Here is a 14,095-nt window from a genome sequence, read left to right on the forward strand (position 1 = left end):
GAGTTCAATCCCCAATACTGTAAACAAACAATCTCTGGCACAGATGTTATTTTAAAGCTTTAACATTATAATTTTTCTGTCTAATTCTCTTTACATGATAAAATACAAAAAGAGAACTGAAAAGAGGAAAGTTTCACTGAAATAAGTAGATATGAAGAAAAAGGCTGAGGTAATGATGAGTTCTCTTTAATTACCAAGAAGGAAATCTGTTTTCAGATGAACAAGTCAATATTATTCTTATGTATCCTTACCTCACTTTAATGCAAGGGTGCAAATGCATCATGTCTTAGAGAGGTTTATCTTGTGTATGTTTGGAAGTTAGCTTGTACTTATCTAAACTTCACATACAATGAAATGCTTTCAGCAGCTCAGCTTTAGTGATAGCTGATTAGAGTCCCAGGAAGCCCCATTAGTAGTTCCACTACTACACAAGTAATGACAGCTGGTACATTTCTGGTCATGATACATACTCCTACCATTTTGTGTGACCAGTCAGCCTTTTCCTCCTTAGATTGATTTTTTATAACACTTACAAATCAATTTTTTGTTGATTTTTTTTAACTCAAGAGTGCTTAACCACTGAGCTACATCCCCTACCTTTTTTATTATTTTGAGATAGAGTCTCACTAAGTTGCTGAGGCTGGCTTTGAACTTGTGAATCTCTTGCTTCAGCCTCCCAAACTGCTGGGATTACAGGCGTGCACCACTGCACCAATTTGTTGATATTTTATCATGGATTAAGAATACTATTTATAGTTGAAATTATACATTTAAAGTAAAAAAATTACCACAATATTGCAAAATTAATTTTTAAGTATAGCCCATATACTTATTTTGATCTTACATTGTTGAAAACTGAGCACTTCCTTCAACACTCCTTTTTCTAGTTGCAATCTGATAAAAATAGCTGGGTTGCCAATGACCCACCTGTGTACAGTTAATTCCAGATTTTAATTCCCATTTCCAGTATCAGAATATTCACAATACCTGATGCTTCAAACAGTGGAACGTCTGGTGTCACAGTTTTATCAAAGTTGAGACCTGCCTTGGCTAGAAAGTTCAAATTCCATTTTTTTCAATTTCTAATTAAACAGAAAACAAACAACTCTGTTTTTCACTTAAGTGAACAAAATCAATGAAAACATACCACGGTTCTGCTAAGTAGAGCACAGCTGTGGGGTTGCTACAGCAACCCTTGTACACTGACCATAGAATGCCCCAAGCAGGAAAAAAAAATCTTTTGCTCCACCCTCTAAAAAGTCAGCCACTCTGCAAGCAGAGGGTCTGTGAGCAAAGATAGGCTTTTAGTTTAGTGGCTGTGGAGCAATAAGAAACCATTCTTTCCTGTTTCCTAGGAATAATTGTCATTTCAATAACCAAAACAAACTCCACACCAAGTTACTATGTGTGATTATGTACTGCTGCACCATGGTAGGACTGGATTCTTTACTCCTCCCTTTAGAAATCTGGCACAGGAAACAAGCCAAACTGATTTCCCTCTAGGCATACAGAAACAAAGAAAATAAATAAATGAACTGGAACATTCCCACTTTTGCTTTCAGACTTTAACCCATACAAACTTGTGTTCTACAACTTCTTCTTTTCTTTTTTCTTTTTACCAGATTCAAAAAACACTCATTGATAAGTTTTACTAAAGGCCAACTCTTCTGCTGGTGCTTTTATGAGTTATTTTGTTTACTCCTCACAACAACCCTGTGAAGTAGAATTAGTTTAACTCCTACTTTATAGATGAAAACCTGAAGTTCTAGGAAGTTATTTGACCTCTGCAAATAACTAAAACAGTGCAGTCATAATCTGAACCTGTCTCTTAACTCTGAAGTCATTTTTTTCTACCACATTAATTTTATGAGAAAATTTTCAATTTTTAGTTGAAATATTCAAGTTCTTTATAAAATGACTTTTAAATTTTATGGTAATGTTTTAGCAATACATTTTCAAAGAATGGCTTTACTGATAAACTATATTTCAGAGGAAACAAAGGCACAGAAATAAAGGGCCATAATATGACAGTGTGGATTTCTACTTCCTGAAAGTTTAAATTAAAGAACTCACAACCTGGAGGAGGAAAGGTAAGGCAGAAAAAAGAATGAGGTGATAAAACGGAGTTTAGAAGTTTAGTTGGACACCCTGTGAAACATCTCCAGGGCTGAGGTGCTGCCGGGGGAGGTGGAGTAAAGCAAGTCAGGGGCACATACACTATTTAAACCAAAGGGAGAGAAACCTTGATCTCTGCCATTATTTACTTTCAAGTATAATTTCAAGTTATCAATCTACCTATTTTCAGATACCTCCCGACTTCTAGGTATGAAAAAGTCTTTCTAATATGGCATTTTTTCCCTCATGATTACAAGGAATATTGGTTCTCTTCCTTGGAAGGTTCACAGTTACACACTTTCCCTACACAGACTTTTTTGGGATTTCCTAGGAAAAGAGAAAGATTGTCTTTTAAACATTGCTTTTCTTATCTCCCTGGGATCCTGACCTAAAAATTCTTTCACATTTGTAGTCTGAACAGTCTCCCACCTTTGCTACGAATTCAGGGAATTTGGTAAGCATACTCCTCCAATTCTGTCCCTCTGGAATCAATATCTCTTAAAAATGGTTACCCTATGCTCTGAGCAGAATTCTGTCTTTCAGCACAGCTTTCCTGTCTATCGTCTACTTCTACCACAGCTGATGACTCCAGTGCTCTAGCTGCCCCAGAAGAGTTGAAAAGCCAAGAGTTCAGAATTGTACTAGTTTCTATAGGTTTCTGGAAAGATAGGTAAACAAGTGTAAGTTTATTATAACGCACGCATATACAAGAAAATCTACTGTGACATCACTGATTTTAAAATATAAAATAAAGACATATTTCTTTTTTTTTCAGAATGAGGTAATTAAATGACTAACTTCCTCTTCTTTTTAATAAAAATATACCACTTTTCAGGGGTTCTAGAAATTCATATTCTTAATTAACACTGGTGACTATTATATACAATGAAAAGAAAAATTATAACAAAAGTTATAAAAAATAAGACAAAATTGATCACTGGTATTGAAAAAAACCAGATTTGTAGAAAAACAGGAATAGCATTAGCTGAGTTTCCATCCTCTACAAATTAAGAAACTATGAGGGGCTGGGGATGTGGCTCAAGCGGTAGCACGCTTGCCTGGCATGTGTGCGGTCCGGGTTCGATCCTCAGCACCACATACAAATAAAGATGTTGTGTCCGCTGAAAACTAAAAAAATAAAATAAAAAAACATTAAAAAATTCTCTCTCTCTTTAAAAAACAAAACAAAATAAAAAAACACTATGAGTTCTTATTTATAATCATCACATAAAACTTGGGTTAAAGTCTTCTTCACAAAACTGTAACTATTAAGCTTTTCCCTTTCCAAGAAAAAAAAATTTTACAGCTGTAAAACATTTTAGGGAGGCACCATCAAGAAACTTAAGAGACCTTCACCGAATCCTCTGCATTTAACATTGGTTTATAAGGTCATAAGAGCAGTAAGTGAAGAAGTAGAACATACTTATATCTCAGATTTAACTCAGTTTTGAATATCTGGTACACATTTTTAGATTCAGCTAAAGATATCTGCAAACTGAACAATATTCTTAAGGCATGATTAGGTTAGGGACTTTGGAAAATAAGAAAAGGGCAATCATTTATTATTTGGGATTCTTACTAGGTCATTAGGCATTAATTTTAAAGTATACAACAACTTTGTGTTTTATAGAGACCAAAAACATAATTCAAAATTTCACAGTTATTTTAAATTAAAAACACTTTAGACAATTCAAGATCTTACTGACAAAGTTCATTTTAGGTGACAGTTTTGCTACTGTGTTACTGTTCCCACATGATATCATCTCTTCTTAATTTCATTTGAAGATTATGAACTTGTACTGGATGAAAATTGTTGTTTTTCTGAAAAGGGTTAGTTTCATTCAAACATTTTCTGGGGCTATTTTTAATATTCTTTGATCCTTTAAGGTTGCTATCTTCTCGTTGAATAACTGAAGTGTTGCTCAACATCTTTGAGTTTTGAACTTTTTGTTGCAATTTATAAACCTGGAGAGAAAAAATATCTAGCATTTTAGTCAAAAATATATTTGACTAAATATATTTTTAGTCAAAATAGATGGATCACAAAATAGATGGATTGGATTGATGGTATAAAGATTACATTAAAAAATTCAAATCAGTAAATTTTATATTTTGAACAGTTATTATATGCCTAACACTAAATGAATAAAACAGTCCTTGCTTTCAAGGAGTGTAATGTTATAATGAATGAAAGAAAAACATATGCATGATAACCATGGAATACCTCAAGCCAAGATTACTTTGAGTAAAATAAAAAGTCTATATTTGAGAAGGTCAAAGTAAGACAAGATAAATGTAGGATACAGCAGTTGAGGGAAAGGTTGTAGGGAAGATGTAAAACTGGCAAAAACTAGAACAGAGTACAGAAAGTACAGAAGGAAGTACTTTTCAGGTGATAATTAACAGCAAATAATTGGTGCGATAAACTGAGTGTATAGTGTATACACACACACACACACACACACACACACAATTTATTTCTGAATTTAAAATACTGATATATGCCAGAGAAAAAAAGGTCAAGGGAATAACATTATGCCCTTAATGACTATCTATTAATAATGGAGTACATAGAGCCAGGCATAGTGGCACACACACACATAATCCCAGTTACCCAGGACACTGAGGCAGGAAGATTGTAAATTCGAGACCAAATTAGGTAACTTAGTGAGACCCTGTTTCAAAATAAAAATAAAATGAAAAGGACTGGGGATGTAGCTCAATGGTTAGAGCACACCTGGGTTCAATCCCCAGTACCACAAAACAGAAACAAAAATAGAAAAAAAAAAAAAAAAAAGAAAACACAAAAACACCAACCCAGGATAGACAGAATTAAACAATACCTATCAAACAACCATAACACATTTCTTCCAAATCCAAACAGTTACTTAGCCATTTCACTTATGCATAGTTATAATCTATAGAGCTAATTCAGGCATTGGCAAATACCTTGTTGTCTACTTGCCAAGAAGGTATTTCTTTACTACAGATTAAATTTACCAAGATAATATGCTTGAAAATATTTACTGTTATAGCTATTATGGAATATAACTCAAAATTTCCAAAATAAATATGGTACAGGCTGGGGACATAGCTCAGTGGCAGACTGCTTGCCCAGCAAGTGCAAGGCCTGGGGTTGATTCCCAGCACTGGGGAAAAAAAAATTATAGACTGCCTAAGTTCTAAATTGTTATTATTCTCTGGGTCTGGGATTGTGGCTCAGTGGTAGAGTGCTCGCCTAGCATGCATGAAGCGCTGGGTACAATCCTCAGCACCACATAATGTAAAATAAAGATATTGTGTCTACCTAAAACTAAAAAATAAATAAAATAAATAAAAAATAAATTGTTATTATTCTCATCCTTTCAAGTTTCTCCTATGCAATTCCAAGAAAGTATATAAGCAATATACCTTTCATCCCAAAATAAGCATATAAACATTTTTATTTACTATATGCCTAAAAAGTCAGTAAAATAAAAGTATCCACCTCCAAGGTTTCATTTCTTTCTCTCTTGGTCATAAGCAGAATAAAAGCATAATATTCTGAATCTTTTATTACTGTCCTCTAAAAGTGAGGGGGGTATTTGTGAGGTTAACACATCATCAATTTATATGAATAATGATTATATTTATAAGGAGATAGCTATGTGATGAACATGAAGTTTCCTGGAAAGACTTCCTCTGCCTTCTGTGTGTGTGTGTGTGTGTGTGTGTGTGTGCGTGTGTGTGTGTTGTTGTTGCTGGGGATCAAACCAAGGGCCTTATGCATGTGAGGCAAGCACTCTACCAACTGAGCTATATCCCCAGCCCTTCCCTCTGCCTTCTGCTCCAGCAGAATAATGGTATCAAAAGTTCAACTATAGAGTCATTGTTTTGGGATAAAACATTATATCTGTAATTCTTCTGTTAAGATATTAAAACAGTTACGCCATTCTTATTAAGACTTCACACACAAGTACAGAGTTAACCTCAATACCCTTGCCATTCTAACTATAGCTAGCTAAGCACAGGTTCTCAGGGAATAGAATACAGAACAGCTTGTTTAGAGAAAGGGAAAACTGGGATTTTAGGATTGGGGTACTGCTTGAGGAGCTAGGCTTACATATGGTACTGTCTTAAAGATCTGTAGACAGAGGGTCATCATTAAGGAATTAGAAGAGAGAGACCAGAGAAAAGAATGCTAAAAGGGTAACAGAAAGGCTGCTAAGGCAATAGCCTAGCTCACAATTTTTTTTTTTTTTTTTTTTGGTGGTATTGGGAGACTGAATTCGAGGTGCTATACCACTGAGTTACAGTTTATCTCCATACCTTTTTACTTTTTGAGACAGGATCTTGCTAAACTGCCGAAGCTGGTATCAAACTTGCGATCCTCCTGCTCAACCTCCCCTGTCCTAAGGTTACAGGTATGTATAACCACGCCCAGCTTAGCCCATAAATTTCCAAAAGCTTAAGCATATAACTAAACTTTCTTGCTCCTTTTTTAAAATTATTTTTTGGGAGTTATATTGGAGGCCCATGTGATTTTAATAGGGCAGATGGCTCTATATGATAATAGTACTAAGACTCAAGTCTTTTCACAAGCACACATACAGACATCAAGTTTGGAAGATCATACAAAGATGAAACACTGATTATAGATATATTTTTATCAAAAATGTTTACTAAAGTCTTCTTACATTGTCTTGATGCTTCCTCAGTTTGGAAATTTGTTCTCCTTTAATTTCCATTTTCTTTACTAAACGCTCTAGTTCACATTCTATGTCATCACAGACTGAATGGCTTTCAGTTTCTTTCATTTGTTTCAGTAGTTCTTCATGCTCCCTATAAAAGAAAAGCAAATGTTAGGCACCATTGAGGTTTATTTACAGTATATGTCTTGGCCACAATTAGTTTTTTGCTCAAATTTTAGTCAGAGTTAAATATTAATCTTCAAAAACAATCTCTATCCTGCCGGGCACTTGTAATCCTATTTGTATTCCCAGTTACTCAGGAAGCTGAGGCAGGAGGATTGCAAGTTCAAGGCCAGCCTCAGCAATTTAGTAAGATTCTATCCCAAAATAAAAAGTAAAAAGGCAAAGGATGTAGCACAGTGGTAAAGTGTCCCTGGGTTCAATCTGCAGTACTGCAAACAACAACAACAAATACTATAATCTCTATCTTTAGGACTGTCTAATTAAATCTATGTTAAACAAAATCAGGTTCTTGTGATTTGAGATCAGACACATTCAGAAATATCTTAGACTTAGGTTGCTAAACAACCTTATTAAAAAATCTGAATTCTTGATGTTCGTAGCCAAATGTAGTATAATGTTCTGATGTCCCAGGGTAGAGTTATTAAAAGAGCTCTCTTTGGTTTTAGCTATGGAGTTTGAAATATTGTCAACAGAACTAGGTATAAGTCCTATAGAAGTCTCAGTTCAAAATACATAATTCTGCAACTTCTATTGAACATATTTAAGCATGGGGCATAATATATCCCATACACAATTTTCTCTCACTAAGAATGCTTCAAGTTTGTAATATAAACAAGCCAGTCTAAAACAAGGAATTATTTTCTACTTGTCTAATGAAATCATTCATTTAAATAAAAGATTCCAAAAAACAAAAGGAGAATCTTTAAAAAATAAAAGGCTTTTGTGGCCAGGCATGGTGGTGCATCCCTATAATCCAAGTGGCTTGGGAGGCTGAGGCAGGAGGATTGCAGATTCAAAGCCAGGCTTAGCAACTTAGCGAGACCCTATCTCAAAACAAAAACAAAAACAAAACCAACCAAAAACCCTTTTGTGAGTTAAAATTTAACATCACCAGAACCTATATGTCAGAATGATACAGGATAACAGTAATATGTGTCTGTAAGTATGGGTCTTGAGAATACAGAAACCCCTTAGATTATAATAGTAATTACACATAACTAAAAATATAAATAGTACAATAAATAAAATTTAAAAACCAGTGACAATAAATCTGCAAATCAAATAAAAAAGTATGTCCAAATGCTTTTAGGAACTCCTAAATGGCACTGTTCTTAAGCGCAAGAAGAAAAGTCAGGTGCCATGGCACATACCTAGAGTCCTGGCAGCTTGGGAGGCTAAGGCAGGAGGATCCCAAGTTCAGTCTCAGCAACTTAGCAAGGCCCTAAACAATTTATTGAGATTTTGTCTCAAAATAAAAAATATAAAAAAGGTCTGGGGATGTGATCAGTGGGAAGCACACCTGAGTTCAATCCTTGGCCCCCTCAAAACTGAAAGCGCAAGAAGAAAAAATATGATATCTAAATATCTTGCTGCTGTAGATATTGTTGTAGATCTTGATGGCATATACTTATAATCCCAGTTTTGGGAGGCTGAGGTATGAGGATCAAAATTTAAGGCTAGCCTAAGCAACTTGGTGAAATCCCATCTTAAAAAATTTGAAAGAATTTTTAAAGGGTATGTATTTCAGTGGTAGAGTGCTTGTCAAGCATGTGTGAGGCCCTTGAATCAATCCCCAGTATTCCTAGCTAATTAAAATAAACAAATCTTACTACTTCTCCTGATAAACAATAAAAATACTGCCAAGGCATGGTAGTATATGCTTATAATCCCAGTGGCTTGGGAGGCTGAGGCAGGAGGATCTTGAGTTCAAAGCCAGCCTCAGCAACTTGGTGAAGCCCTAAGCAATTCAATGAGATCCTCTAAATAAAATACAAAAAGGGCTGAAGATGAGGCTCAGTGGTTGAGCACACTGGGTTCTATCCCTGGTACCAAAACAAAAACAATAAAAATACTTACATACTCATTTGGTCCAGCTCATCTTGCATTGCCATCAAAAGTTCAGACAAATTGTCACAAATGGAAATGGACTTTTCCGAGTCCTGAGGTACAGCTTTGTACCGTGAGGTTTTTCTGGTAGGTCTGTAAAGACATCTAGGCTCAGTCACCTCAGGTTTCTGAAGGCTACACTGGCTACAATGATGCATCATCTTTAAAAGGCTGTACATGCTCCCATTCGCAGAACTGGCTGCAGACTTAAGGGGAAAAGAAATAGCAGAGAACAATTTTAAATGACTGATGTTATTTAATAGCACTCACAAATAAGGTAAAATTTTTTTTAAATCATCTTAATTTTTATCCTCTTACCTTTTCAGCCTCAAAAGGCAGTTCTCTAAGCTTTGAATAAATTTGCTGAGTTGGTCCTCTTTTTAAACTTTTAGTTTTCTAAAGATTGACAAGAAAAAAGTGAGCAAAAAATGTTATAAAATACATTTATGATATGAAGAACTCAGAACTCAATAGTAAGTAAAAAACATAATTTAAAAATAGAAGACATAGTAGACATTTCACTGGAGCAGACAGATAGCAACTGAACATATGAATAGATGATCAACATCATTAACCATTAGGGAAATTTAAATTAAAATTACAATGAAATATTAAATGACCAAAATAAAAAATAGTAATGACACCAAGTGTTGACAAGGACACAGGGAAATTGGATTACTAACATATTGTTGGTAGGAATACAAAATGGAACAGCCACTTTAGAAGACAGTTTGGCAGATTCTTATGAAGTGAATCATGTACTTATCATGTGACCCAACCACTCACTGCACTCTTGGATATTATGGCAGTGAAATAAAAATTTATATTTTACTCAAAAAACTACCTGTACATAAGTGTTCACAGCAGATTTATCTAAAATAGCCTCAAACTAGAAACAATCCAAATATTCTTAAACACGTGAATGGTTAAACTGGAAATTCATAACATAGAATACTATGCAGAAATAAAACTATGTCTTGATAAATTATGCAACATTTTGGATGGATCTCAAGGATAAAAAGCCAATCCCCAAAGGTTAAATATTATAATGATTCTATTTATGTAATATTTTTAAAATAACAAATCCAAAGATGAAGAACAAATTAGAGATTGTCAGGGGTCAGGGAAGGGGATGTGTAGGTATAAAGGAACAATATAACATTATTAAGTCATGCATGTAAGTAATTTTATCCTCACAATTATTTCCATTTACACACTAGAAAAAGTTATTAAAGACTGAGTGGTAACATAACTTCTACAACGGTACACAGTAGCCATATAGTGGTGGGATATTTCTGCATCTTGATTGTTGTGATGGTAACATGAATCTACATATGTGTTAAAACTACAAAAACTCTTATACAATTAGATTAGTTACCATTAGATTTATATCTCTAATTATGTCCCTATTTTTCTTAGGAACCTTCAATAGTTCCTGTTAATAGCATAAAAGTACAAGTTCTTAACACAGAACCCAAAGGTACAGCCATAATCTCTCCCCAAGCTATAATTTCAACTTTAATTTTATTATATATGACCCCATTTCACACTACTATAGAACTATGGGTCCCTGGAAAAAGCAACAACAATTTCCTCAGACTATAATACATTTCTCTTCATCTCATTCTACTTTAATATTTATAATTCTCCAATGCTGCCTTAAATGCTGATTCTCATTTCACCCTTCACATAGTGCTTTGTCAACACAGCACCACAAGACTGTTTATGCCTCCATTAGCTTTTTATCTCACCCTTTTATATTTGTATATTTACCTGTTTCTCATAAATTCTTCCCTTTGTCACACAGAGACCAATCTATATATATATATATATCAAAATGTATAAGTTGTGATAGAAGGGAGACCACTAGAGAGGAGGACATGCAAAGGATGGAGGAGAGGGGGAAAAAGAGGTATTGGGGAATGAAATTGACCAAATTATATTATCTGCATGTATGAACATGCAACAACAATAATACCCCACTGTTATGTGCAATTATAATGTACAAATAAATAAATAAACAAAATTTAAAAATCAAACAGGTGTGAGTTGAATATCCAATTCAGGATATGGAGAAACAGTGTCAGAGACAAGCACGTCTTTCCTAGAAGGCCTCTTAAAACCTGATCAGCAACATTAGTGCTCCTTCCATTATTAAAGGGAGACATGATTATTTGCAGATTCAGTGAACCTAGGATTTGAACTAAGTACTTTTATAAAGTGATTTTGCTCTCAATTACTCTCTTCTCTTTCAGGAGCCCGTCTTTCTCTAATTTCTTTTACCTTCTCCCTGTACCTTTCATAGTAAATAGGTAAATTTAAAAATATATTCCAATCCGCTAATTTATCATATAAATGATGCTATAGGATATAAATATAAGAATAAGCCAACATTTGTTTAATTTGCAAATTACTTATAGCATTTATTTGGTCTGCATTATCAAATCTCAACATACAGAGGACTGGTGTGTAGCTAAGTGGTTAAACACTTGCCTAGCACGTGAAAGGTCCTGTGTTAAATTCCCTTCACTTCCCCCCTCCAAAAAATCAAAACAAACAAAAACTCAACAAGACATACAACAAATGTTGAAGGAAAGAAAAAAGCAGTGTATGTGTGTGTGTATGTATGTGTTTGTGTGTGTACTGGGAAAAAAAATTTCATTCTTATAGTGGCAAAAAAATGTTCTCCCCTTGAAGTATATATATTTTTATGTGTGTATGTGTGTGTGTGTGTGTGTGTGTGTGTGTGTGTGTGTGTAGTATTGATATAAACAAAATATTGGTCCATCTATAAAGTACTAACTTCCCAATTCTTATTTTTAGGCAAATTCAAAGAAAAAAGAGAATAAATAATGATAAATTCCCTATATAATTAACAAACACCTATAAATTAAGTCTGTAAAAAAAATCCTTATTTTTTATTTTGCATGTACCATATAAAACTGCATTCAGATTTATTGTGCTGTCATCATCTATTACATTGTTTAATGCCCTTTTTAAAAAGTATTACAAAATACACTTCTCTAAGAGCTCAAAATTAGAAAAATGTCTTTCTAGAAAAACTGGACTGATTCCTATTATTTCACAAAGATACCTACATTGCCCGTTACATGTACTTTTTTGCACTGAGTTTTGTATACAACTGACGTTACTTATTTATTTATTTTGAGAGACTGAGAACCAAACTCAGGCTTTTGTGTATAAGGCAAGCAATCTATCATTAAGCTACAACCCCAGTTATTTATTAATTTATCTTCTAAGACAGGGTTTTGCTAAGTTGATGAGGATGACCTCAAACTTGTGATCCTCTTGCCTCAACCTCCAGAGTAGCTGGGAATACAAGTGTATGCCACCATGCACAGTTAGTTACTCTCTTTAACCTAGTTTTTGTGGAATTTTCCTCTGCTTACACTCAAAACCACCATCACTTGACTCATTTCATGGTATTATTGCATGTCTTTTAATGTAAATCTCTTCAAATTCTTTCTGTAAATAGATTAAATAAAGATTAAAAGGGTGAATAAGTGAGCATTAGCAAATAAGAAAGTGCTGTTTGGGGAAAAGTTTTATATGCATACCTTAGAAGATTTCTTTTTTTCCTTTGAGAGTTTTGATTTTGAAACTGAAGACATTAAAATTTTACTGATTTCAAGTCCAGTTTGAAGCTATAATATTAAAGAAACAATTCATAAAATTGATTGCAACAAGATTCTTTAAATATAATGAAAGATCAGATCTTGGTTTATAAATATTTTAAAAATCTTTTTTGGTAACTGGTGCTATAGAACACATCTGTAGTCTCAGCTACTCAGGAGGCTCAAGGGTAAAAACTGCTTGAGCCAAGGTGTTCAGGGTCAGGTTGGGCAGCATACTGTGACTCCCATCTCAAAAGAAAAAAAAAGCTTTTTGAGGAAGAAAAGACAAGATACTATTTGTGTGTGAGAAAGTCATTAAATCTACTGGTAATTATAATCATTTTCTGTTTATAAGAGAATAAATTATAACAGACATTAAATTATTATATTATAACATATATGTATCTAAAACTGAAACTAATCTATCCTAGGAGTTATTTCAACTGAGAATTATATATTTGTTAGAATTTCAAGACTAAAAAATCTCTTGGCAATTAATTAAAGCATATGAATATACCAGTTGAAAATTTCATTTTTATAGCAAACAGACAAAACTAACATCCTAAGAAGCATAAATTAAGAGTCTAGAATATAGGCTTCAGTTAATGAAAATAATATATAATAAAACATATACTGTTTACTGTGATAGCTTTAAATAATGTTATTTACCTCTGAAGCCTTGTCTTGAAATAGCTTACGTTGATGCTCTTCTTCTGTAAGTTTTTCTTCTAGATGTTTAATCTTGTCCTGCAAAAGAATAAAAACCTGGGATTGTTCTATAAACAAAAGCCAAATACCCTTTGTTCCTTTTCCAGCCAGAGTACTAGGGGGTCTTGATTTTTAAAAGTTGACAAGTTAAAGCAAAAAATGAGAAAAAGTAATAGCAAAAGATGGTAAGATTTTTTTGAGGGGAGGGTGTGCTTTCTTCCTATGCTTCCTTATCTGCTATTAACCACAAGGAAAATAAAGAGAAAGGAAAGAATGTATACACACATAAGCTTTAGTAACTTCCATTGACCATAACTACAAAACTACTGAGGGTATTAAAGATCTAGAAGGTCAAACAGTCTTGGGTCTCAATATTTCATTCAAAATAGAAAAACATCAATAAATGTCTACCATGCTGCATAAGAAAAGAATGCAGTGTTAGGGGAAGAATAAGGGTAGGAAGATATATAAGAAATATAAGGTGTGGTTCTTGTTACTTAAGAGCATGTGCACTATTATAGTTAGGGAAACAAGAAACAATATAATAACAAAGCAATGGATATCATTTGATATGAACCATGTAAACATATAACCATATATATGTAAATATTACATATTCTATCTGTGATGTGGTTCAGAATAGGAAGACAGTACTATTTCCAAGGGAACACATTCCTGAGTGTTGGATAAATCAAGGAAGACATCAAAGAGGAAGAAAAGCTTTGAGAAAATCCTATGAAATACAAGAGATCTGTGAGAAAATCCCATGAAATACAAGAGATCTGGGGTCGGGGGGAGAAGAGGAGGAGGAGGAATAAGAAAGGATTTAGAATAGGT

At 33.8% G+C, this 14,095-nt stretch overlaps 1 protein-coding gene across 1 annotated transcript in view; it reads right to left on the reverse strand.

The window, feature by feature from the left end:
- Positions 1 to 3,043: 3,043 nt before the first annotated feature.
- Positions 3,044 to 14,095, reverse strand: part of Cep57l1 (centrosomal protein 57 like 1) — a 55,768-nt gene continuing 44,716 nt past the window's right edge. The window contains exons 6-11 of the mRNA XM_077801827.1: positions 13,220 to 13,297; positions 12,494 to 12,580; positions 9,234 to 9,311; positions 8,886 to 9,121; positions 6,792 to 6,936; positions 3,044 to 4,080 (exon numbers count right to left, since the gene is read on the reverse strand). Of these exons, the coding sequence (XP_077657953.1) occupies positions 3,856 to 4,080; positions 6,792 to 6,936; positions 8,886 to 9,121; positions 9,234 to 9,311; positions 12,494 to 12,580; positions 13,220 to 13,297 (849 nt within the window). The 3' untranslated portion in view covers positions 3,044 to 3,855. The remainder of the gene's footprint in view (positions 4,081 to 6,791; positions 6,937 to 8,885; positions 9,122 to 9,233; positions 9,312 to 12,493; positions 12,581 to 13,219; positions 13,298 to 14,095) is intronic.

This window comes from Urocitellus parryii, chromosome 8, assembly GCF_045843805.1.
Source record: "Urocitellus parryii isolate mUroPar1 chromosome 8, mUroPar1.hap1, whole genome shotgun sequence".
Classification (NCBI taxonomy): Eukaryota; Metazoa; Chordata; class Mammalia; order Rodentia; family Sciuridae; genus Urocitellus; species Urocitellus parryii.